This window comes from Portunus trituberculatus, chromosome 44 (genome assembly GCF_017591435.1).
Source record: "Portunus trituberculatus isolate SZX2019 chromosome 44, ASM1759143v1, whole genome shotgun sequence".
NCBI lineage: Eukaryota > Metazoa > Arthropoda > Malacostraca > Decapoda > Portunidae > Portunus > Portunus trituberculatus.
The window spans coordinates 24,879,044-24,901,680 of record NC_059298.1 but is presented as its reverse complement, the minus strand read 5'-3'; the positions used below and the strand labels follow the sequence as shown (position 1 = coordinate 24,901,680).

Sequence of the window (22,637 nt, the reverse complement as noted above, 5' to 3'; positions counted from 1 at the left end):
ATACTCCTATATGACCATTCATGTCCCCCATCACAATTACTCTTTCATTCTTATTCTCTTGTACCAGCCTTTCAACAATCCTATATTTTCTTTCATTAGCAGCTCTCGCTTCTGCGCTTTCAACAGTCATGTAGCACACAATTAATATTATTTTCTCTCTGTCCCTACCAATGTTCTGAAACATACCAATTTGGCTCGGTTCGATATGAAAGCATAATACTGATGTACTGGTGTTTCCTAAAATACTGGTAGTATCAGTATCTACTTTTTCCTTTTTTGTGTGTGTGTTGAAAAGTTTCCTTTATATAACATTTTTAGACAGTATGTGTATACAATTATACAAGGTACATAGTTTTAAAGGTGCGTCAGTGAGAGAGAGAGAGAGAGAGAGAGAGAGAGAGAGAGAGAGAGAGAGAGAGAGAGAGAGAGAGAGAGAGAGAGAGATTGATAATTTTATTGTTGTAGTAAAATTTACACAGCGAGGGAGGAGGTCGGGGCATGCCTGCCTTCCCCTAAGCATGGGACCAATTAATACTTGTTAGGTGTCAGTCAGCCAGGAGGTGGAGTGCAGCCTGCCACACATCTGGCACCAGTGGTCCTAGCTCAATGGTTTACCACCACCTTCACCACCGGGACCAGGCAGCAGCAGGCCATGTGCCTCTATTATTCTCTCAAGCAGACACTCATTGTCCTCCATCCTCTTAAGCACTATGTTGAAACAAGCCTGCATCTCCTCAGGCGTTGTAAACTGGGCAGCCAGCGAAACAGCAGGAGGGAGACAATGTGTCTCATCCTGCGAAGCCACAACACCTGCAGCAGGGGCTGACACAACACCAGCGGCCTACTTGTCCTCCACATCTGTGTCCATGGCTTCAGAGACCAATTCCAGGGCTGCCTCCTCGGAGGGGGACGCAGACTGCGGAGGAGAGTGGCCTGGCACAGGCATGAGCAGGGGCAGGGGCTGGGCCAAGGCTGGTGGGGTCAGGGCCTGGACTGGGGCAGTAGCAGGGTCATGAGCTGGTTGGAGTGAAGGCTGTGCTGGGACAGACACTGGCTTGAGCTGAGAGCTTGTCGGCACATGCTGGGGTTGCCCATGTGGGGTCAGCTGGGACATGTGGACTGGGACAGGAGCTGGGGCCTGCTCTGAAATAGGCGTCAAACCCAGGAGGTGAACCTTGTTGGGCACATCCCCCTCAAGCAGGCCCAAGAGTTGGGGACGAGGTTCATTGGCAACAACACGCCTCTTGAGCTATATGAAGGCCTCTGTGAGAGTGATAAGGTTAACATCCCACCAACCTTCAGCTGCCCTGGATTCCTCTCACCTTGTCCTAATCCAGATCCCACGACCCGATTCCTCTCTCTCACCCTACCTCCACCTTCACACCTCATCCACCCCTCCCTGTTCATGCCTTCCTTATCCTATCTGACTTTCGCTACCTGTCCCTGGCCAGTCGACTCCTTGTAAGTACCCTCTTAAGCTTTCAAAATTAGCCTTCCTGAAGTCAGGTACTTTCCTATTGTTCTTTTTTCTAAAAGTTTCATTCCATTTCAATACCATATACCGTATTTCGTTGTGATCACTGTTACCTAGCTGGGCACCAAACTCCATCTGCATAAATGCCTCCTCCCTGTTTGCCAGAATCAAATCTAGAATATCATTTCCCCATGTGGATTCTAAAATGACCTGCTTTAAAAAATGATCCTGAATGACCCTGAGAAAATCTGCTTTCCTGTTACCCACCATCAAGCTGCAATCAATATTTCTATAGTTGAAATCCCCTACCACATATACCTTACTGTATCTGGCTGCCCCATATATTTCCTCCCATAGTGAAAAGTTTACTTGGTTTGAAGCATTAGGTAGCCTGTACACTAAACCCATTACTACTGATTGTGACCCATCCTTGATATCTATCCATAGAGACTGTTTTGTTATCTGTCTTAATTCTGCTGTTTATACAACATTGTAGTGTGTCCTTAACATACAAGGCCACTCCTCCCCCTCTTCTGTTTTCCCTATCCATATGAAAAAGTGTATAACCATCAATTTTCACCTGATCAAATACCTTCCCTGACATATCTAACCAGGTTTCTGTTAACGCAATTATATAAAAATTTTCAACACAAGCTGCTCCTCTAAGCAACTATATCTTATTTAGAATACTCCTACAGTTCGTGTAATACACACTTAAACTTTGCATTTACTAAGCTGGTTATTTTTCTAGATTTAACTATTCTTTCCTCCCTATGGATCCCCAAAGTCCTTTCTCTCTCCTGACTAACGAAAAAAACGCTGGAGTGTATTTAACTCGCTTTCAAGTGTTTCAGCCAAAACACGAACACCTTTGCGCGATAAATGCACATCATCTCTGGCATACAAGGTGTCTTTGCCATACAAGAGGTCCCAATTATTGATGAACGCCCATCCATTGCTCCTACAGTGATCCGCAACCCTGCAATAGTCCTGGACAGCCATTCACCTCCTAGTCCCCTCCTTGGCAACACACTGCATACCACAGGTGTTGCACTCTTATTTCTAAACTTAGCCAAAGTCTCCTTAAATCTCCTTGCAGCTCCTCACTCCTTACCTTACAAATGTCATTTCCTCCCGTGCTGAGGAAAACAATGGGTTTGGTCCTGTCCACTTTCAAGCACATGTCTAGCTGAGCACTTATCTTCTCGATTCCAGCACCAGGTAGACACACCCTCGTCCTCCTCTTCTTGTCCTTAGCACAAAAAGCAGAGTCCAGATAACATAACATAACATAACATAAATAATAGGATAACAAAGGGCCACCAGGGCCCATCTAGGTTATCCTGTATCAGTCGCACAGCGACCTCGTCATCAGTACTTAAAGATACACTTACAAGTACACAATACATTATATACTAATTCTAAATATTTGGCCCATTAACAGGGCTAAGTCCTGCAGCGAATTCCTCTACAATCTGTGATCCCCATACATGGGGATCATGTCTTGTTTAACTATAGTAAATTTCTTATAAAAACTATCATGCAGTGCTATACATAATTATAAATCTAATAAATTTAAGTGCTTATCTAATCTGTTTTTAAACATTGTCAAACTAGTGCTATTTACAACCGTCTCTGGCAATGCATTCCAGAAGTCTACCACCCTATGACTAAAGAAATATTTTCTTATATCTAACCTGCAGCCTTGCTTTCTAATCTTCCTGCCATGATTTCTAGTCCTACTTCCTCCTCTAAGGTAAAGAAAGATCTCACATCTATGTAGTTTGTATCTGAGAACATTTTAAATAACTCTATCATATCCCTCTTATACATCTCCTCTCAAATGAAAACATGTTTAATTCCTTTAATCTATCTCTATACTCCAGGCGCTTTAATGCTGGTATCATCCTAGTTGCTCTTCTCTGAACTGCTTCTAACATGTTGATATCCTGCCTATAGTGGGGTGACCAGGCCTGTATGCAATACTCTAAATGGGGCCTAACATAGGAATTATATAAGCTACGCACCACTTCCTTACTTTTATAACTAACATTTCTATTTATAAAACCCAGGATCCTATTTGCCCTATTTCTTGCTTCTAAACATTGCTTTGAAAATTTCATAGTCCTGTCTATCACTACTCCTAAATCCTTTCCTTCCTCTACTGCCTCTAGCCAACATCCCTCCATCTCATAGTTAAAGTTTGTGTTGTCTTTACCTAAATGCATAACCTGACACTTTTAGAATTAAACTCCATCTGCCACCTGTCTGCCCATGCTATCAGCCTGTCCAGGTCTCGTTGTATTCTGTAATTGTCCTTTTCACCCTGTACTGCACATGCTATCTTAGTATCATCTGCAAACTTTGATACTTTGCTACTAATTCCTATATCTAAATCGTTAATGTACACCAAGAAAAGAAGAGGTCCTAGCACTGATCCTTGGGGTACCCCACTAACCACTTCCTTCCACTCAGACATTGCCCCATTTAATACTACTCTCTGTTTCCTATCAGAAAGCCATTCACTAATCCAATCAACTAACCTACCCCTATCCCATGTAGTCTCAATTTGTACACTAGCCTCCTATGCGTTATTAAAGTTATGCAGTGTGTGACTGTGCGTCTGCGTTCCAGGGATGGGGAATACTCTGTTTTGTGATTGAAAAAAAAAATCAGAATGATTATTTTGTTTCAGTTAATAGACTACAAGAAACCATAGAAACATGATGCCCCAAAAAGAGTTTATTATCCATTACTTAGATATCAAAGTCAGACACTGAGATTGTTTCTTGACATCTAAACAACAACAAACCAGTCCTCGGTGCTGACTGACGTACATGTTTTCGGAGTTATGGAGACCTGTCAATGTTAGCACATGGGCAATGGCTACCCTGAGGAGGGTTTTTTAAGTCTAATTCTAAAGGCATACCATGGATCAGGTTAAGGCAAGACACAGCTTAGGGAAATAGTGATAAAAGTACAGAAACACTCAATTTATTTCGGTTTCAGCAGAACATTTTCCTTTTTCTTTAACAAAGAAAATTCAACTGTAATGGTTCTGCACTTTGATTGTGAAACATTAACCTCTGTAAAAGAGAGCTGATATGTGTGTTAAGGTTTTGTACTATATCAAAGTTTTTAAGAATTATAGAGCTTTCTATATAGGCGACTTAACTTTGCTTTTTTTAGAATTATGTTAACCGTACAAACTCAAGTAACTATCAACAAAAGAACATTGTAAAACAACAATAGAAAAATATTGAAAGGAATGAAACCACGAGAAATCAATCAGTACATCATAATACAGTGTTTGGAGACGACTGGTCCTATCGCGAGGCGATGCTGACCAACTTCTGAATTAAACCAGCCGGTGAACACTGAACATTTGACAGTTCGTGGTATCTCCGATTGCTTACAGACCTGGCAAACGTTGAGAGAAGTGGACCTCCCAACAAACATTTAACAACGTAAGATATAAACAAAGCAGTCAGTTGTGACATTTTGGGTGAGCAGGATTCACCACTGACCTCCATGATCTGTGTTACTTATTGTTCATTTCATAATCAAAGAATGCACACTTCATTTTCTCCAGAAACTTCGTTAGATTACATCACTACATTCATTAAATTACATTACTTATGCTGCAAATTAAATTAAAACCATTTTTCTTGTACCACTAAAGATATTTTTTCTTACTAAACGTTAGTCACTTAGAAATTGAATGTGTTCTGCTAACATCAGTATCAATTGTGTACTCCAGAAGGATCAGAACTTGTAATTGTAATTCAGTAACATCATACATTCCACTCAATTTTTTTACTTAACAGATCAGTATATTAATTCATATTCTATAGATCAGACTACTTATTTTCACATTATTCACCTAAAACTATAAGTGACTATGAGTTAAGGACCACCATGGTAGGAAAGCAGCGGCCACGGCTCCATCAATGTACTTGTAGAGAAGCATCATCAGGACCAGGGCAGCTGCAATTTCCAGGCGGTGCCAGCGTTCCAGAGGCACGGTTATCTGCACTGAACTGCAGCAGTATCACCGCGTAGGTGGAGACTGTTAAGACGATCTGCCGCGTGAAGAGGAATCATGAACACATGACGTCAAGCATTAGCCAGGACAAGGCTTGTAACCAGACGACCAAGCCGACAAGTTTATACTCGACCATAAAAAAAAATCATATCCTGGTAATGGAGTTTCGATGAAATTGTGCATATTATGAAATAATAAGAAATATCAAGAAAAATTATGTCTCACTGAGGCCATCTGAGGCACAGCATTAACTAGGAAAAATCATTAGTCATTAGTTTCAGCGTAGCTTGATTTGTACAAATCACAAAGAAAGAGTATTCATACAGTCTGTAGAACATAGAGGGTAAAGCTATTCCTATATTTATTGCTATCATATTCAAGGATGTATACACATGAAGAAAGTATCACTGAGAAGGAAAGATGAAAAAAAAACCGGCATCATCTAATGAACTCTTCCATGCTGAGTAGCACTAATCAACTCCATAAACGAAAAGCCACAATTTCAGAAGTCCATTGATGTCTCATGAAGTAATGACAAATTAAAACGGTATAGTTGACAGGCAACATGTTAAAGTAGTGTTTGGCTAAGTGAAAGACGGCAATAGAGTGCACACGACCAACGCTGTGAAGGAGGCAGGTAGCTCCACCATCACATCCGGCACTCACCGCCAGCAGATTGGAGCGGGAGACAGTATACAGGCCACAGGGGCGGATGACCAGCGGTCTCTCGCACACCTTCAGGAGTCTTGCCACCTGCAGACACAACCACGGTCAGCATCAGAGTGATCGTGGAATACCTACATACATCAACGAGTACTCGAGTTTGTTTGTGTGATGACCGCAACCAACTTTCTTCCATGGGAAACATTTTCTTATGTGAACTTCAAGTCATTCAGTTGTTTTCAACACTGAAAGCTAAATGAGTTACTTTAATATTTTTTTTCCTTTCATAGGTATTTGATTTACCCAAAAGTGTTTTTTAGCCCAAATCTGAATTGTAAATTTAATATACAGTAAGCCCCTGCACTTGGCGAATTAATTAGTCTGGCAAAACTACCGTCAAATACGAAATTCGCCAAGCACGAGTTCTTTATACCATATAAATTGCCTAAAAATGCCTCAATCAGTCTTTGGTCATTGCCAAAGTCTCTCTTTTGACCCCTGAAATACCATCTTTCGAACCGAAATAGAATCGTTTGCTTTAAGACATGTACAAAACAGACCAATAAACAATAAATAAAACTAATAAGATATGATATAAAGGCTGTAACTCCCGTTTTTCCACCCGTTTCCCTCGCCCACTTTCATCCTTGCCGCCACCATCATTATCCTTACCCCCACCGGTACCCCTGTTGCGCTGGTAGAAGCCACGTTGGCGGTAAATCGCCAGAATTCATTCCCACGCTAGCAGAACAGAAGGTACCACAAACAAAATGGTTGAAGGGGACTCTCACACTGCGTTCTGATAGGTTTAGAGAGAGGTCTAACGTCACCGGGGAGCCGCGTGGTTCGCCGTGCGGACGCTAGGAGACCGCCAAGTTGGAATTCAAATCGCCAAGCGTGTACTCGGTGGTCTGTGGCCACCCTACCACCAAAACTGAATTTCGCCAAGCTGAGATTCGCCAAGTGCGGTGGCTTACTGTAAGAATATTTGTATAATCATATTAGTCCTCATAGAGACAGTATTCGCATTATAGTACACAGCCATCGCTACCAACGTCCACTGCCATACATTGACGTCTACTCTGACGCTTCAAAGAATGCCGAGATTTGCATCAGCCTTCACCATTCTCCGGGGCTCACACCAACCTACATTAAAAAGTATCAGCATGATACATGGACTCAAAGAGCTTCTTAAGAAAAGGTACATATGTCCTACCACTATTTTTTGTTATTTGTTATCATCCCTTCTCGTGTTTCCATCTTTCCTGGCGAGGTGCAGGACAGTTTTATCTCACCAATAAGGATGCCTGGGCAAGGCGTACGTTAGGTTTATATTCCTTAATGTTTGTATATATAGAAAGCTTAGCAGGAATTACATAAGAGTTTTACATTTCATTCATTCTCTTATGTAGCTCCATTATCACAATGGCCATGAAGTGTATTTACGAATAACGCGTTTGTTATTCAATCTTTTATCAAATTTCTTGAACTGTATGACAAAAGTGGTGAATACACAGCGATACATAGCAACAGCAGCAGCAACAGTAGCGTTAGTTATAAAATCAGCTGTAGCAGAAGCTATAGGAAACGAATATTGAAATTAAATTTATGTACAATACGTTAGTGACTTGAGGAAAAGCCATACCATACCTGCACCTCTACGTCAGGATCAGTCTTCTCAGGTTCGGTGGCCAAGTCTACATTTAGAAGAATGTTTTGCGGCGCCGCGGCCTGGAATACAACGCAAGCGACGTGAAGGACAGAAAGTAAAGACATGTTTAACTGTATTTCATATATAAATGCACAGCACATGCACACTAACTCTAAGACGTGGCATCCATTACCTGATGAGTGATATGATCAGCAAAGTAAGTGTGTAAAGACAAGGACACCATATATCCCAGAGTCAAGCTGGTTATTGCAATGATCATATAAAGACTCATTTTCTTATGGAAATCGATAACATAAAAAACATTGAACATTATCACAATAAGTTTTTCGAAAGACCACATTATTATCGGAAAGGAAAGAATGTCTGACATCTTTTTGTGGAAGCAACGCAGACAGACGTAGCGACCACGGAGAACTCGAAATGCATGTTGTAGGGATGCAACTGGAGGCTTCACTCGGTCATCAGACTGGGAAATGAGTTGCTGCAGCTCTTCGTTGGTGTGTGCAAGGCCGGTGAGGAGAAAGTAGCCGCCGATCGTCACCAAAAAAGAAGGAAAGGTGGAGATGAAAGATAGAGAGAACATTGTGTACAAGAATAATACCTCATTTACAACAGATAGAGATCCTGAATTTTCCAGCCATAGATATCGATAGAAAAAACATATCGAATACTCAAAAAAAATGTATAAAACTATAAAAATCAGATGCAATGAACGCTTCTTCCTAGCCTCTGACAGCACGTCCTCTCTGATAACAGCGAGGAATTGTGTGATACTGGAACACTTCACCCACAGGCAAAAGAGTGTGGTAAAGGGCATAAACAAGATCAATCCGTACATAATCATACACAGGATGTACAACATGAGGGTCACACTTTCCTCAGTCGCTTTTAGATATAATCCTGAAAACAAAGAGGAGGATGTTAATTAGCACAAATGGCATACCGTATGTGAGTGTGTATTCTTTACCTAGATTCAAACATTCTTGTGAAGATAGAGACCAAAGATAAACTTGCCTAAATAAAGAGAAATGAAGACGAGATTGATGACGAATGCGATGACCGAGGTGATAAGGGCAACTATCTTCCTGGGGTGTGACCAGTGGGTCCCCAGCCAACCGAAAGGCAGCAACCCCAGAAGCACCGCTGCCCATTCCACTGCCCATACAACCTCTGCCAGGTGTCTGACCTGATGCCGCCCATGCTTCTCACCGTCCCAAGCCACTTCCCGATCATAGCTAAGGAAGAGGATCAGCTACAATACCGGAGAATGGAATGGAGGGCACGGAAAATCTTTGCCTTTGAAATAGTGAAGCATCATGCGTGCAAAATCTATCTGCTGAATCAGTGACTCAGTGGCACACACACACACACACACACACACACACACACACACACACACACACACACGAAAAATACTCACTTCTTGCCAGCAATGGGAATTATTGCCATCACAGGAGGAAATCTTAGATGCTTTGAACGAAAAAGTTACACAATCTTTAGTCCTTGGCAGCAATGTGGAGTGTCCCTGAGGTAGAGATAATAATCTGCAACTCACTAACGTACTCCTATGGCAATCCACGTGTATCTAATAAGAAGCGAAGAACCAAATTTAGAATCTGCATAATATATCGAGATAATTATATCGTATACATATAAATCATAAAACTGGTAAGGAAGAGTATGTTGTGGAGATGAGATGTTATGACGCTCAGGGGATCAAGTTCCAGAGGTATGGAGGTGTTATAGCGATTACATAAGTGACATTTGTTAGTAAAGATAGTTTGAGTCATTATTATTATTATTATTATTATTATTATTATTATTGTTGTTGTTGTTGTTGTTGTTGTTGTATTTTTTATAATAATAATCATTATTATCATTATTATTATTATTATTATTATTATTATTATTATTATTATTATTATTATTATTATTATTATTATTATTGTTGTTGTTGTTGTTGTTATCATTATTATTGTTATTGTTATTGTTGTTGTTATTATTATTATTATTACTATTATTATTGTTGTTGTTGTTGATGTTGTTGTTGTTGTTGTTCTTTTCTTCTTCTTCTTCTTCTTCTTATTATTATTATTATTATTATTATTATTATTATTATTATCATTATTATTATCATTATTATTATTATTATTATTATTATTATTATTATTATTATTATTATTATTATTATTATTATTATTATTATTATTATTATTATTATTATTATTATTATCATTATTATTATTATAATAATAATAATAATAATAATTATTATTATTGTTGTTGTTGTTATTGTTGTTATTGTTACTATTATTATTTCTATCATTACTATCATCATTATTATTTCAACTTATTATTGTTATTATGCTCATCGTCATCATTATTATCATTATTATTATCATTATTGTTATTATTATTATTATTATTATTATTATTATTATTATTATTATTATTATTATTATTATTATTGTTATTATCAATATAATTATTCATTACTGTTATTATTATTATTATCATCATCATCACAATTACCAATAGATGTTAATGCTACTTGTACTACTACTACTACTACTACTACTACTACTACTACTGCTGCTGCTGCTGCTGCCATTATTAATACATAACATTATTGATGATAATGATAATGATAGAGTCTGGCACAAAGGTTTGATCTCAAAATTACCCTCCTACTGCTTCTATCCTTATTGCAACTTTATTTCCTCTCCGACCATTATATTGCTTCTGTGGTAAACGGAGACTGTTCTCCTAAATTTATTAACAGTAGTGTTCCTCAGGGTTCTGTCCTGTCACCCACTCTCTTCTTATTATTTATTAATGGTCTTCTAAACCAAACTTCTTGCCCTATCCATTCCTACTCTGATGATACCACCCTACACTTTTCCACGTCCTTTTAGAGACGACCAACACTTCAGGAAGTTAACAGATCACGCAGGCATATCACAGAACTCCTGACTTCTGATCTGTCTGTGATTTTTGATTGGGGCAAAGAAAACTTAGTAGTGTTCAATGCCTCAAAAACTCAATTCCTCCTTCTATCAACTCGACACAACCTTCCAGACAACTATCCCCTCTTCTTCAGTGACACTCAACTGTCCCCCTCTTCTACACTGAATATCCTTGGTCTATCCTTTACTTATAATCTAAACTGGAAACTTCATATCTCACCTCTTGCTTAACCAGCTTCTATGAAGTTATTTTTTTTTTCTCATTTTTTTTTATTTTCAGGGGGGATAGAAAGATCGGTGAAAAAAGAGTTTAGCTAGCTTGCTGGGGAAGAGATAGTTTGGGTGAAAGGATGAAGTACAGAGTGAGGTAGAAGGGTGGGGGGCAGACCCCCATGCTGGTCATTTATTTGTTTTGTGTTTTCGTCTTTTGACTGGCGTCCATTCTTCTTCTTGTGTTGGCAGAGCCGTGTCGTCTTCGGTTATTTTGATGTTTATGGGGGAAAGTACGATATTTGGATTGGCTGTTTTGAGACGTTCCAACATTGCCATGGCCGCTCGCATCGTTTTTTGGTCTTCACTTGCGGCTTTCTCCCGGTCTGCAGTGATTGGCTGGGTTGTTCTTTTTACTGCGGCTGTCGTTGCTCTGGTCTGCCGTGTCAGTGGGGTGGGCTGCGGTGGGTTGGGTGGGTGAGGTGAAGGTGAGTTTGATTTCCTGGGCGGAGGCGATGGTGTCTCTCCCTCACTTCCGCTTCCCAGGACGTCCACTTCCACGTCCTCCTCAACAACATCATCTTCTTCCTCGTCGTCTACTTCTTCTACTTCTTGTCCTCCTGCCACGTCGTCCTGCGTCTCCGACTCCGTCTTTTCCCGGATCTTGGGTTCGTCTCCCGCTAGCGCTGCTTACTCTTGTTGGTGATGGTGGTTAGGAGCAGCCACGGTATCAACTGAAGCATCTCCTGACTTGCCTCGACGGGAACGGCTCCTGAGGGTGCGGGTGGGGTTGGCCTTGGCAAGGGCACACAGAGGAATTTGGATGGCTGGCAGGCCGTTGTGCTGCAGGATGGCAGGTACAAGTTCCTGCAGGCGACGATGGTTCCTTCCTGCCAATGCCTTGGCCGTAAATATACAGGCCATTACTTTTTCTTGTATCTTCTCCTCTGTGCTTTTTATCCGTGGTGTGTGCCGGCTGGTCGTAGTTGGGGCAGAGGATGGTCCGGCAGGTGTCACATCCCTTGCCTCAGGTCCCTTTGACCCTTCGTGGATGGCGAGAAGGACTTCGTCTCCTTCCCTGGGCGGCCGATCCTTAAGAGCCCGGGTGAGGCCTGAGGCATGGCAAAAGATGTCTTTCCCTGTACGGAGGTCTTCGATAAACCCGTAACCTGCCTTCACGTTGTACCATTTAACAAGCCCAGTGTGGTGTGCAGGGCTTGCCATGGTGTCTCGTGGAGTTGTCGGTTGCATCTGTGGTGAGTGTGTTGGACTGTTGTTGTGGATTTCCGTGGAGGGGAGCAACGTGTGTGTGTGTCCTATGAAGTTAGGTGTTCTGAGGCGTCTCCGCTATTTTTTCTCACCCCCAACTGCTAACTCTAACAACAGCCTCATCCGCCCATGTATGGAGTACTCTTCGCATGTTTGGGGGGAGGGAGGCTCCACTCACACAGCATTTTTGTTTTATCAGCTCTTCTCCTCTGACTGATTGTCTTCAGCCTCTTTCTCACCTCCGGAATGTTGCATCCCTTGCTACCTTCTTTTGATGGGCACTACCTTGTTAACGCGGAGTAATGTAATGTAATGTTCTACCGTATGATGTACTGCGACCGTGAGTATTACTCAGCCACCCCACGGGACGCCGCACTCAGTCGCAGAGCTGCCAGATGTAAGGAAATTTCCGTTTTAGGGAAATTTAGGTCTCAACAGGGAAACAGGGAAGAAAATTCAAAATGTTCCAAAATCTAGGGAAATTTTGACCAACGGACTCACACCCTTCATCCGCAGTCCCCACCCTTGTCCTCCTCCCATCCTCTTCACCCGTCATCCGTACAATAATTATTTGTATTGATTTTTATCAATTATTTATTGTTTCCTTTCCCTCTCAATTGAATTTCAATCTACTTCTGAGGTCTCTCTCGATCACTATATCCTTCCTCTACCGTTCACTCTTCCTTCCTTCATCCCCAAACAGCGTCATGACTTGTACGAGACCCGTATACCGTCCCATCCCTTTCCTCCCTCACCCTTGCTAGCTAGCTGAACCTGTATTCTACGAGACCGATAGAGACCCGTATTCACCCAAACAGTGTCATGACACGTATGAGATCCGTATATCGTCCCTCCCCTTCCTTCCCTCGCCCCTGCTTGATAGCTGAACGTGTATTTCTACGAGACAGAGACGCGTATTCACCCTGTCCGCTTCCTACGAGTCCAGTATACGAATCTGCCTCCCTCAGTCTTTCATACACTGTCGCTCAGTTCAGTTAGGTCTGGAAGTCTCGAAGGATTCTATTACTGGAACGCGTACAACAGTCATGTCTACTCCTCCAGCCAAACGCAAAAGGCAGCCATATTCGCAGAAATACACAGAAAAATGGGAAAATGACCCATTGTTTCAAAGTTGGCTGACAAAGAGTGACAAGGGACCTTTGTATTACCACTGTAAATTGTGTAACTCTGACGGAAAGGCGGGCAAGTCAGAAATAGGAAAGCATGCTGCTGGAGCAAAACATATTAAGATAGTTGAAAGTGCAAAGCGCACAGTTAGTGTACTTGATATGCCTAGTGTTAGTAGAAAAAGGCATGCTGAAAAACAAGTGAAAGAAGCAGAGATACAGTTGGCTGCAGTAGTGAGCGAGCTAAATCTTCCATTCTCATCTGCAGATAAACTTGTTCCCACTATCCAAGCGATATGTCCAGACTCAGATGTCGCAAAAATTGAAGTGCGGTAAAACTAAATGTGCAGCCATCGTGAAAATGTCCTTGGTCGAAAGGAATGTGACGAGTTATTAGTACATCTTAGAGAAAATTGTTTCTCTCTAATGGTGGATGAGTCAACAGACGGGCTGCGTAAAACATCTTGCACTTGTTGTACGAGTTGCCACTCAGGAAAGCATTAAGGATTCATTTTTAGCCTTAGTTCCCTTAGAAAGTGCCAGTGCTGAAAGCCTCTATGAATGTGTCAAGAGTGTGTTTAATGGTGCAAATATCCCTTACAAACAAAACATTATAGGATTTGCTGCGGATGGGGCCAGTGTGATGATGGGAGCTCGCCATTCACTCTCAAAATTGCTAAAGGATGATATACCCAATTTATTTATAATGAAATGTGTATGCCACTCCTTTCATTTGTGTGCATCTAAAGCCTGCAACAAGTTGCCAAGCTGGCTTGAGGATATGATCCGTGATGTCTACAACTACTTCTTGTCACCAAAGCAGACAGCAGCCTTTAAGGATTTCCAAGAATTTGCTAATGTGAAGCCTCACAAGCTATTACATCCCTGTCAAACTAGATGGTTATCATTGCATAGCGCTGTAAAACGGTTACTTGAACAGCTTCCAGCACTTCAGCTATTTTTCACACAAGCAGCCTTGGAAGATCGGGTCATAGCAGCTGACACCATTCTTCAGAGACTTCGTGACTCATTCAGTAAGCTTTACTTAGAATTTCTTGATTTTGTCTTACCTTCTTTAATGACCTAAACAAAGAGATGCAAAGTGAGAATCCAAAGATTTATGCATTGCACACTAGAGTCTCTGCTGTCTTGCATACCATTCTTGAGTTGTACATGAAGCCAAGTGTCTTAGAATCAACACCATTATCAGCTGTCAGGGTAAAAGACCCAAACAATTTCGTTAAATTGGAAGAGCTATATCTTGGAGGACGAGTAACTGCATCCCTTCAGAAATACCAAAACCTTGACAAGCAGCAACTGGACACGTTCAAGTTGAGATGTCTGGACTTTTACATAGAAGGAGCCTCTCAAATTTTGCAAAGGTTTAATCTCAGTGATTCTGTATTTACAAATCTCAAGGCTCTAGATCCACAAAGTGTACTGATGAAGACAATTCCCTCTGTTGCCCCCCTAGCTGCTCAGTTTCCTAACTTGGTGTCTGAAAATGACTTAAATGAGATAGACGGTGAATGGCGTTTACTGAAAAACACTGAACTGAATGTAGAACCTGATATTAATGTATACAAGTTCTGGCAAAAGGTTGGAGACTTGAAAAAAGGTGATGATTCCCCATTATTTCCACTACTAGGAAATTTCATGAAAAAACTGTTGTGTCTTCCTCACTCTAGTGCAAGTGTTGAAAGGGTGTTTTCTCAAGTGAATTTAATGAAGACCAAAGTTCGTAATTCACTGAACACAGAATCGCTAAATGGAATGCTTCATGCAAGGAAAATTTTTGAAAATTCATTAGCTCACAGTTTCAAAGTTACACCGGGGCACCTTGGAACTTATGACAGCTGACATCTACAAAACTTCAGATCTACAGGAATAGCAATCATTCTAGGTAGGTAACAATGAAGGTTAACTATGTTTACATTATAGTACTCATTATATATTCGTGTGTGTGTGTGTGTGTGTGTGTGTGTGTGTGTGTGTGTGTGTGTGTGTATATATATATATATATATATATATATATATATATATATATATATATATATATATATATATATACACACACACACACGAATGTGTGTATGTACGTATGTAAGAATTTAAAAATTACGACAGGGAAATGCTGCGCTAAATAGGGAAATATTTTTAAGCAATACAGGGAACTTTTGACAACTTGAGCTGCGTTTTTTAATGCCCCTACGGCTAGACCTCGCCTTAAGGCAGGCTTGGCTTAAGCAGAACCTGGGACAATGGAAAACGGGCCTGCTAGACCTTCGATCACGTGACCAGTCACCAGCTGACAGATGACAACAATAAAGATGGCGGACGAACAGGAAGTGCAAGATATGCTGCAGCTTTGTAACTTATCTTTCCTCCCTGCATCAACAGTCCAGTCCATCATGTTTCCAGACTTGCCAGAGATACCAGAAGATACTGAAACAGCATTCAGTTTGGTGCAGAACTATCAACAGCAGCTAATGTAGCATTCATTCGTCATGTCTTATCATTTGTTTATTTACATGTGACGTCACAACTGGCTAGCGGAAAGTCGAGCCTGCTCTGCAGCTGGCTTGAGTTTGGCCGGCCCTTCCTTAAGGCGGGCTACACTCTGGCTCAAGTTTGGGGACATGAAAGAACACAAAATGACGTCAGCCTTAAGCCAGGCTTAAGGCTGCCTTAAGCGTGGACTATCAAAAACGCGCCTCAATTGATCTGGCAGCACTGCTCAGTCGCTCCCAACACAGCTTTGGGAATAGACTCACTCTCCGCCTGGCAATCCGCTTGCCTTTTCTTTGACTGGTTATACTGTCCTGCACAGCCAGTCTAGTTCTAGTCTACAGTCTACAGTCACACTCCAGTTGTGTAGACTGTAATTCTACATCATCACGCTTACTACAAGCTTCATCTAGCCGCTACCGACTACAAGTCTCGCTCTGGCCGCCGGCTACTTCTCAAGCCTCCACAGCTACTCGCTACCAAGTCTACCAAGCTTCAATACGCTTTGTATCTTACAATAAACACAAGAAAAGGCCCCGGTGTTTCTCCAACCACACCAGAACATATTGATGGTGTCAGCGGTACCAGGACATTCAACCGCTATATACTCGTATATATATATATATATATATATATATATATATATATATATATATATATATATATATATATATATATATATATATATATATATATATATATATATATATATATATATATATATATATATATATATATATATATATATATATATATATATATCCCACATGGAATGTAAAAAAAAAAAAAAAAAAAATATATATATATATATATATATATATATATATATATATATATATATATATATATATATATATATATATATATATATATATATATATATATATATATATATATATATCCCACATGGAATGTAAAAAAAAAAAATATACATATATATATATATATATATATATATATATATATATATATATATATATATATATATATATATATATATATATATATATATATATATATATATATATATTTTTTTTTTTTTTTCATTCCATGCGGGCTTTTCACGGGAATTTATGGGCTAAAGAGGATACTTTTTGGGGTACCTCCTATCTAAGAGCCCACCCGCTATGAAACCGTTGTCCCGAGTGAGGAAGCCCAACCTACACTCGGACCGTGGACAGGATTCGAACCCGTGCGTTTGGAGACCCCTCGGACACCAAAGCACGAATGGTTCCACTCTACCACTAACTGCTCTTTTGATCTTCCTCGCTGCACAAGGCTTTCTTCTTCCTCTCACCCCTATTCTGTCCAACTCTGTAATGCAAGACTTAACCAGTACTCTCAATCATTCATGTGTTCTCTGGTAAACTCTGGAACTCTACCTGCTTCTGTGTTTCCAACTCCTTATGACTTGAACGCATAACAGAGGTGTTAGTATCTGGCATGGAGGCGTACATTCCTCATTCTTTTTCTTAACCTAAACCTTCTAAACCTTGGTTTAACTCAGCCTGTTCTCGTGCTATACATGATAGAGAGGTTGCCCACAAAAGGTACTTGAGCCTTCCATCTCCTGAATCTCATGCACTTTATATCTCTGCCCGGAATCATGCCAAGTCTGTTCTTCAACTTGCCAAACACTCTTTCATAAATAGGAAATGTCACAATCTTTCAAACTCAAACTCTCCTCGTGACTTCTGGCATCTAGCCAAAAACATCTCAAATAACTTCACTTCTTCATCTTTCCTCCTTTATTTCATCCTGATGGCACCACTGCCATCTCTTCTGTCTCTAAAGCTGAACTCTTTTCTCAAACCTTTGCTCACAACTCCACCTTGGACGATTCTGGGCTTGTCCTCCCTCTCCTCCTCCCTCTGACTATTTCATGTCTACAATCAAAATTCTTCGTAATGATGTTTTCCATGCCCTTGCTGGCCTAAACCCTCGGAAGGCTTATGGACCTGATGGGGTCCCTCCTATTGTTCTCAAAAACTGTGCTTCTGTGCTTGCACCTTGCCTGGCCAAACTCTTCCAACTTTGTCTATCGACTTCTACCTTTCCTTCCTGCTGGAAGTTCGCCTACATTCAGCCTGTTCCTAAAAAGGGTGACCGTTCTAACCCCTCAAACTACCGTCCTATAGCTTTAATCTCTTGCTTGTCTAAAGTTTTTGAATCTATCCTGAATAGGAAGATTCTCAAACATCTGTCACTTCACAATCTTCTGTCTGATCGCCAGTATGGCTTCCGTCAAGGTCGCTCTACTGGTGATCTTCTGGCTTTCCTTACTGAGTCTTGGTCATCCTCTTTTAGAGATTTCGGTGAAACTTTTGCTGTTGCGTTAGACATATCAAAAGCTTTTGATAGAGTCTGGCATAAAGCTTTGATTTCAAAACTGCCCTCCTACGGCTTCTATCCTTCTCTCTGCAACTTTATCTCAAGTTTCCTTTCCGACCGCTCTATTGCTGCTGTGGTAGACGGCTACTGTTCTTCTCCTAAACCTATTAATAGTGGTGTTCCTCAGGGTTCTGTCCTGTCACCCACTCTCTTTCTATTATTCATTAATGACCTTCTTAACCAAACTTCTTGCCCTATCCACTCCTACGCTGATGATACCACCCTACATCTTTCCACGTTCTTTCAGAGACGTCCAACCCTTCAGGAAATCAACAGATCACGCGGGGACGCCACGGAACGCCTGACTTCCGATCTTTCTAAGATTTCCGATTGGGGCAGAGAAAATCTAGTAGTTTTCAATGCCTCAAAACTCAATTCCTCCATCTATCAACTCGACACAACCTTCCAGACAACTATCCCTCTTCTTCAATGACACTCAACTGTCTCCCTCTTCCACAATGAATATCCTCGGTCTGTCCTTTGCTCATAATCTTAACTGGAAACTTCACATCTCATCTCTTGCTAAAACAGCTTCTATGAAATTAGGTGTTCTGAGGCGTCTCCGACAGTTTTTCTCGCCCTCCAACTGCTTACTCTGTATAAGGGCCTTATCCGTCCCTGTATGGAGTACTCTTCGCATGTTTGGGGGTTCCAGTCACACAGCTTTGCTTGATAGGGTGGAATCGAAAGCTCTTCGTCTCATCAACTCCCTCCTCTGACTAACTGTCTTCAGTCTCTTTCTCACCGCCGAAATGTTGCATCCCTTTCTATATTTTATCGCTATTTTCATGGTAACTGTTCTACTGATCTTGCTAACTGCATGCCTCCCCTCTTCTTGCGGCCACGCTGCACAAGGCTTTCTTCTTCCTCTCATCCCTATTCTGTCCAACTCTCAAATGCAAGAGTTAACCAGTACTCTCAATCATTCATCCCTTTCACTGGTAAACTCTGGAACTCCCTCCCTTCATCTGTATTTCCGAATTCCTACAACTTGTCTTCTTTTAAGAGGGAGGTATCGAGGCATTTGCTCCCCTAATTCTGGCTGACGGTTTTGGCACTTTTTGAAGTCTTTGGAGAGCCAGTGCTCAAGTGGGCCTTTTTCTAACTTTCTTTTTTCTTTTTTTTTTTTTTTTTTTTTTTTGCCCTCTTCCCTACGTAAAAAAAAAAAAAAAACATAAAAGGGAGGTTTCAAGACATTTATCCTTTTTTTTGGGTTAATTCTCTCGGACCTGCGAGGGAATTGGCAACTAAGTGGGCCTTTTTTGTTGTTGTTTGTTTTATGTTGTCCTTGACCAGCTTTCCCCTTACATGAAAAATAAACAAAAATGAAATGAAATAACTACAACAACAATAATAATAATAATAATAATAATAATAATGATGATGATAATGATAATAATAATAATAATAATAATAATAATAATAATAATAATAATAATAATAATGATAATAATAACAACAACAACAAAAAAAAAAATAGTAACAATAACAATGACAATACTTCAACCTTCCAACCGTCACTGGTGTCACTGGCTGAGAACACCAAACCTTCCTCTCCCGTCTTGCCCTCCAATTCTGCTGCCTGACTCCTCACTTAGAGAGACCAAAGTACAACCAAGCCCATCAATAAATAATTGCGTTATTTATCTTGCACACAGTAACTATTGATCTTGTCTACACACACACACACACACACACACACACACATCTCTCTCTCTCTCTCTCTCTCTCTCTCTCTCTCTCTCTCTCTCTCTGTGTGTGTGTGTGTGTGTGTGTGTGTGTGTGTGTGTGTGTGTGTGTGTGTGTGTGTAATTCACCTCGGTCGTCTGCTGGTCACCCCGCCAGTCTTCCCCATTACGGAGCCACCTCAGAGCTCATAGACCGATCTTCGGGTAGGACTGAGACCACAACACACTCCACACATCGGGAAAGCGAGGCCACAACCCCTCGAGTTACATCCCGTACCTATTTACTGCTAGGTAAACAGGGATCACACATTAAGAGGCTTGCCCATTTGCCTCGCAGCTCCCGGGACTCGAACTCGGCCCTCTCGATTGTGAGTTGAGCGTGCTAACCACTACATTACGTGGTGTGTATGTATTTACCTTGTTTTACCTAGTTGTAGTTTTACATAAGGGCCTGGGCTTTATGCTCGTGTGGCCCCTTCTCCATATCTACACTTATCCAATCTTACTTTAAAACTGCACACTCGTTGCAGACACTACTTCTTCATTCAAACTGTTCCAGGTCTCAACACATCTTTCCGGGAAACTATACTTTTTAATATCTCTTACACATCTTCCCTTCCTCAGCTTATTATGTGATCTTGTGCTTCGACTGGCATATTCTTCTCTCGGGATCAGATACTCATTGTCCACTTGGTCCATTCCGTTTATCAATTTATAAACTTGTATGAGATCCCCTCTCTCCTTTCTCTGCTCCAATGTTGGAAGATCCATATAGCCTTTAGTCTCAGTGTGTGTGTGTGTGTTTCCCTGTTTGATCTGCTGCAGTCTCTGACGAGACAGCCAGACGTTACCCTACGGAACGAGCTCAGAGCTCATTATTTCTGATCTTCGGATAGGCCTGAGACCAGGCACACACCACACACCGGGACAACAAGGTCACAACTCCTCGATTTACATCCCGTACCTACTCACTGCTAGGTGAACAGGGGCTACACGTGAAAGGAGACGCACCCAAATATCTCCACCCGGCCGGGGAATCGAACCCCGGTCCTTTGGCTTGTGAAGCCAGCGCTTTAACCACTGAGCTACCGGGCGTGTGTGTGTGTGTGTGTGTGTGTGTGTGTGTGTAATATTCACTCGACCAGCATTACATAAGTGAGAAACTGCAATTAACGTTTCCGTCCTTTGCTTGCCGAAAAATCAGTATTATCTATTGATTTGTTTTTTTTCTGCCTATTTTCACGAATACTGATAGACAAAAAAAACAAAAAAACATCTGAATTAACAAAACTGATGCACAATGACCACAAATAAAGTACTTTGTTTTCTGATACCTTTATTTCTTTTCTTTCCTATGCAGTAGTGGACGAAATTAAGCACAACTTCACGGAAGATTTTTGTCCGTTCTGTGTGTGTAATGATATACATAATGTATTACGACCTATGTGTGTGTGTGTGTGTGTGTGTGTGTGTGTGTGTGTGTGTGTGTGTATGTGAGTGAGTGTTATACAGGACACACGAATGCCTTCCCCTTCATGCCTTTCTCCTCTGCTTTAAATAAAGTTATTAGGCTTAATTTTCCATGTCACTGGTATTTCTGGTATACGTGACCTCTTGTGCACTCTCAAGGGAACATCGGAAACTCTGAAATTTGGAAAATGTGGCGTTCAGCTATCTGTTGCTGTGATCATGCTGACGGTAGAAACTGGAAAGAAGAAAAATTGTGGGTGGCGTAGTGCGGCACAGCAATGCGGAGTGCGATTAAAGTGACACGGAATCATTCCCTTGCTGAGGGTGCGGGAAAGATATATCCCTCGGAGACTGAAACTGCAGCAACACCACTAAGTAAGTTGATATGGCAGAGAGCATCTGGGAAGGAAAGAAAGGGAAGGAGTATTATAATAAATCCACCTGAAGCAATTAATAGCCCTCCATCCTTCCATCCATTCTAGTTCACATTTCACAATTTAACATAAACAAGGAAAATATAATTCTTATGTCATAATATGCGTAACTTAGTACGTGGAAACATCCATTTCTCCACCATGAACAGCCTCCATGAAAAGAAGCATAGAAGTCTTCATTGTTAGTGTTCAATATCTATACTGCATTAAGTCTTGAATAAGAGGAACTGTTAACTCACCGCCAGCATGTTGGAGCGGGAGATCGTGTACATGCCACAGGGACGGATGACCAACGGCCTCTCGCACACCTTCAGGAGTCTCGATAACTGCGGACATACCTGCAGTCACACTTCACGTCTCGCCTTACCCACTGTCCTCGTCTTCCTCAATATAGCTTATCTATCCATTAACACCCTGATCGCCTCTCCTATTTTTAATTCCATTTAACTCACTATAAAGTAGGTAGTTATAGTAAGTCTTCTAGCGGAGACCATCGTATGAAACTTGATTAAATGTTGCATTAATGAGTTCGTGATGATCAGAAACAAGCTGAGTGTTATCATATAATCAATGTGATTCAGTCAGTGTGCAGTGTCAGTGTAGTCACATAAAACTGCACTCCACGGAAACATAATAGGGGAAGGAAGGGTAAAAGACAGACAGGGTAGGACTGAACTCCCCTTTTAAATCCAAGCATAAAGAGCAAGTTTCAAAATTTAA

General features: G+C 41.0%; 2 protein-coding genes across 4 annotated transcripts in view; one reads left to right on the top strand and one right to left on the bottom strand.

The window, feature by feature from the left end:
- The window catches only part of LOC123518818 (caspase-8-like), a 37,153-nt gene extending 34,284 nt beyond the window's left edge, over positions 1 to 2,869 (top strand). For all 3 annotated transcript variants that reach the window (XM_045279844.1, XM_045279845.1, XM_045279839.1), the window contains one exon: positions 739 to 2,869. The gene's annotated coding sequence lies outside the window, so the exon portion shown is untranslated. The remainder of the gene's footprint in view (positions 1 to 738) is intronic.
- LOC123518759 (diacylglycerol kinase kappa-like) lies at positions 842 to 2,657 on the bottom strand. The gene is made up of 2 exons (XM_045279761.1): positions 2,589 to 2,657; positions 842 to 1,249 (listed from the first exon to the last, which is right to left on the bottom strand). The coding sequence occupies exons 1-2, from the start codon at positions 2,655 to 2,657 to the stop codon at positions 842 to 844; spliced, it is 477 nt and encodes a 158-aa protein (XP_045135696.1).
- Positions 2,870 to 22,637: the final 19,768 nt, after the last annotated feature.

What these genes read in the sequence shown, in the direction of transcription:
- LOC123518759 (XM_045279761.1), bottom strand. Translation starts at nt 2,657, where the DNA reads ATGTGCTTGAAAGTGGACAGGACCAAACCCATTGTTTTCCTCAGCACG. An exon ending in GAGGAAATGACATTTGTAAG is followed by an intron (nt 1,250 to 2,588) that starts GTAAGGAGTGAG and finishes GCCTTCATATAG; the next exon opens with CTCAAGAGGCGTGTTGTTGC.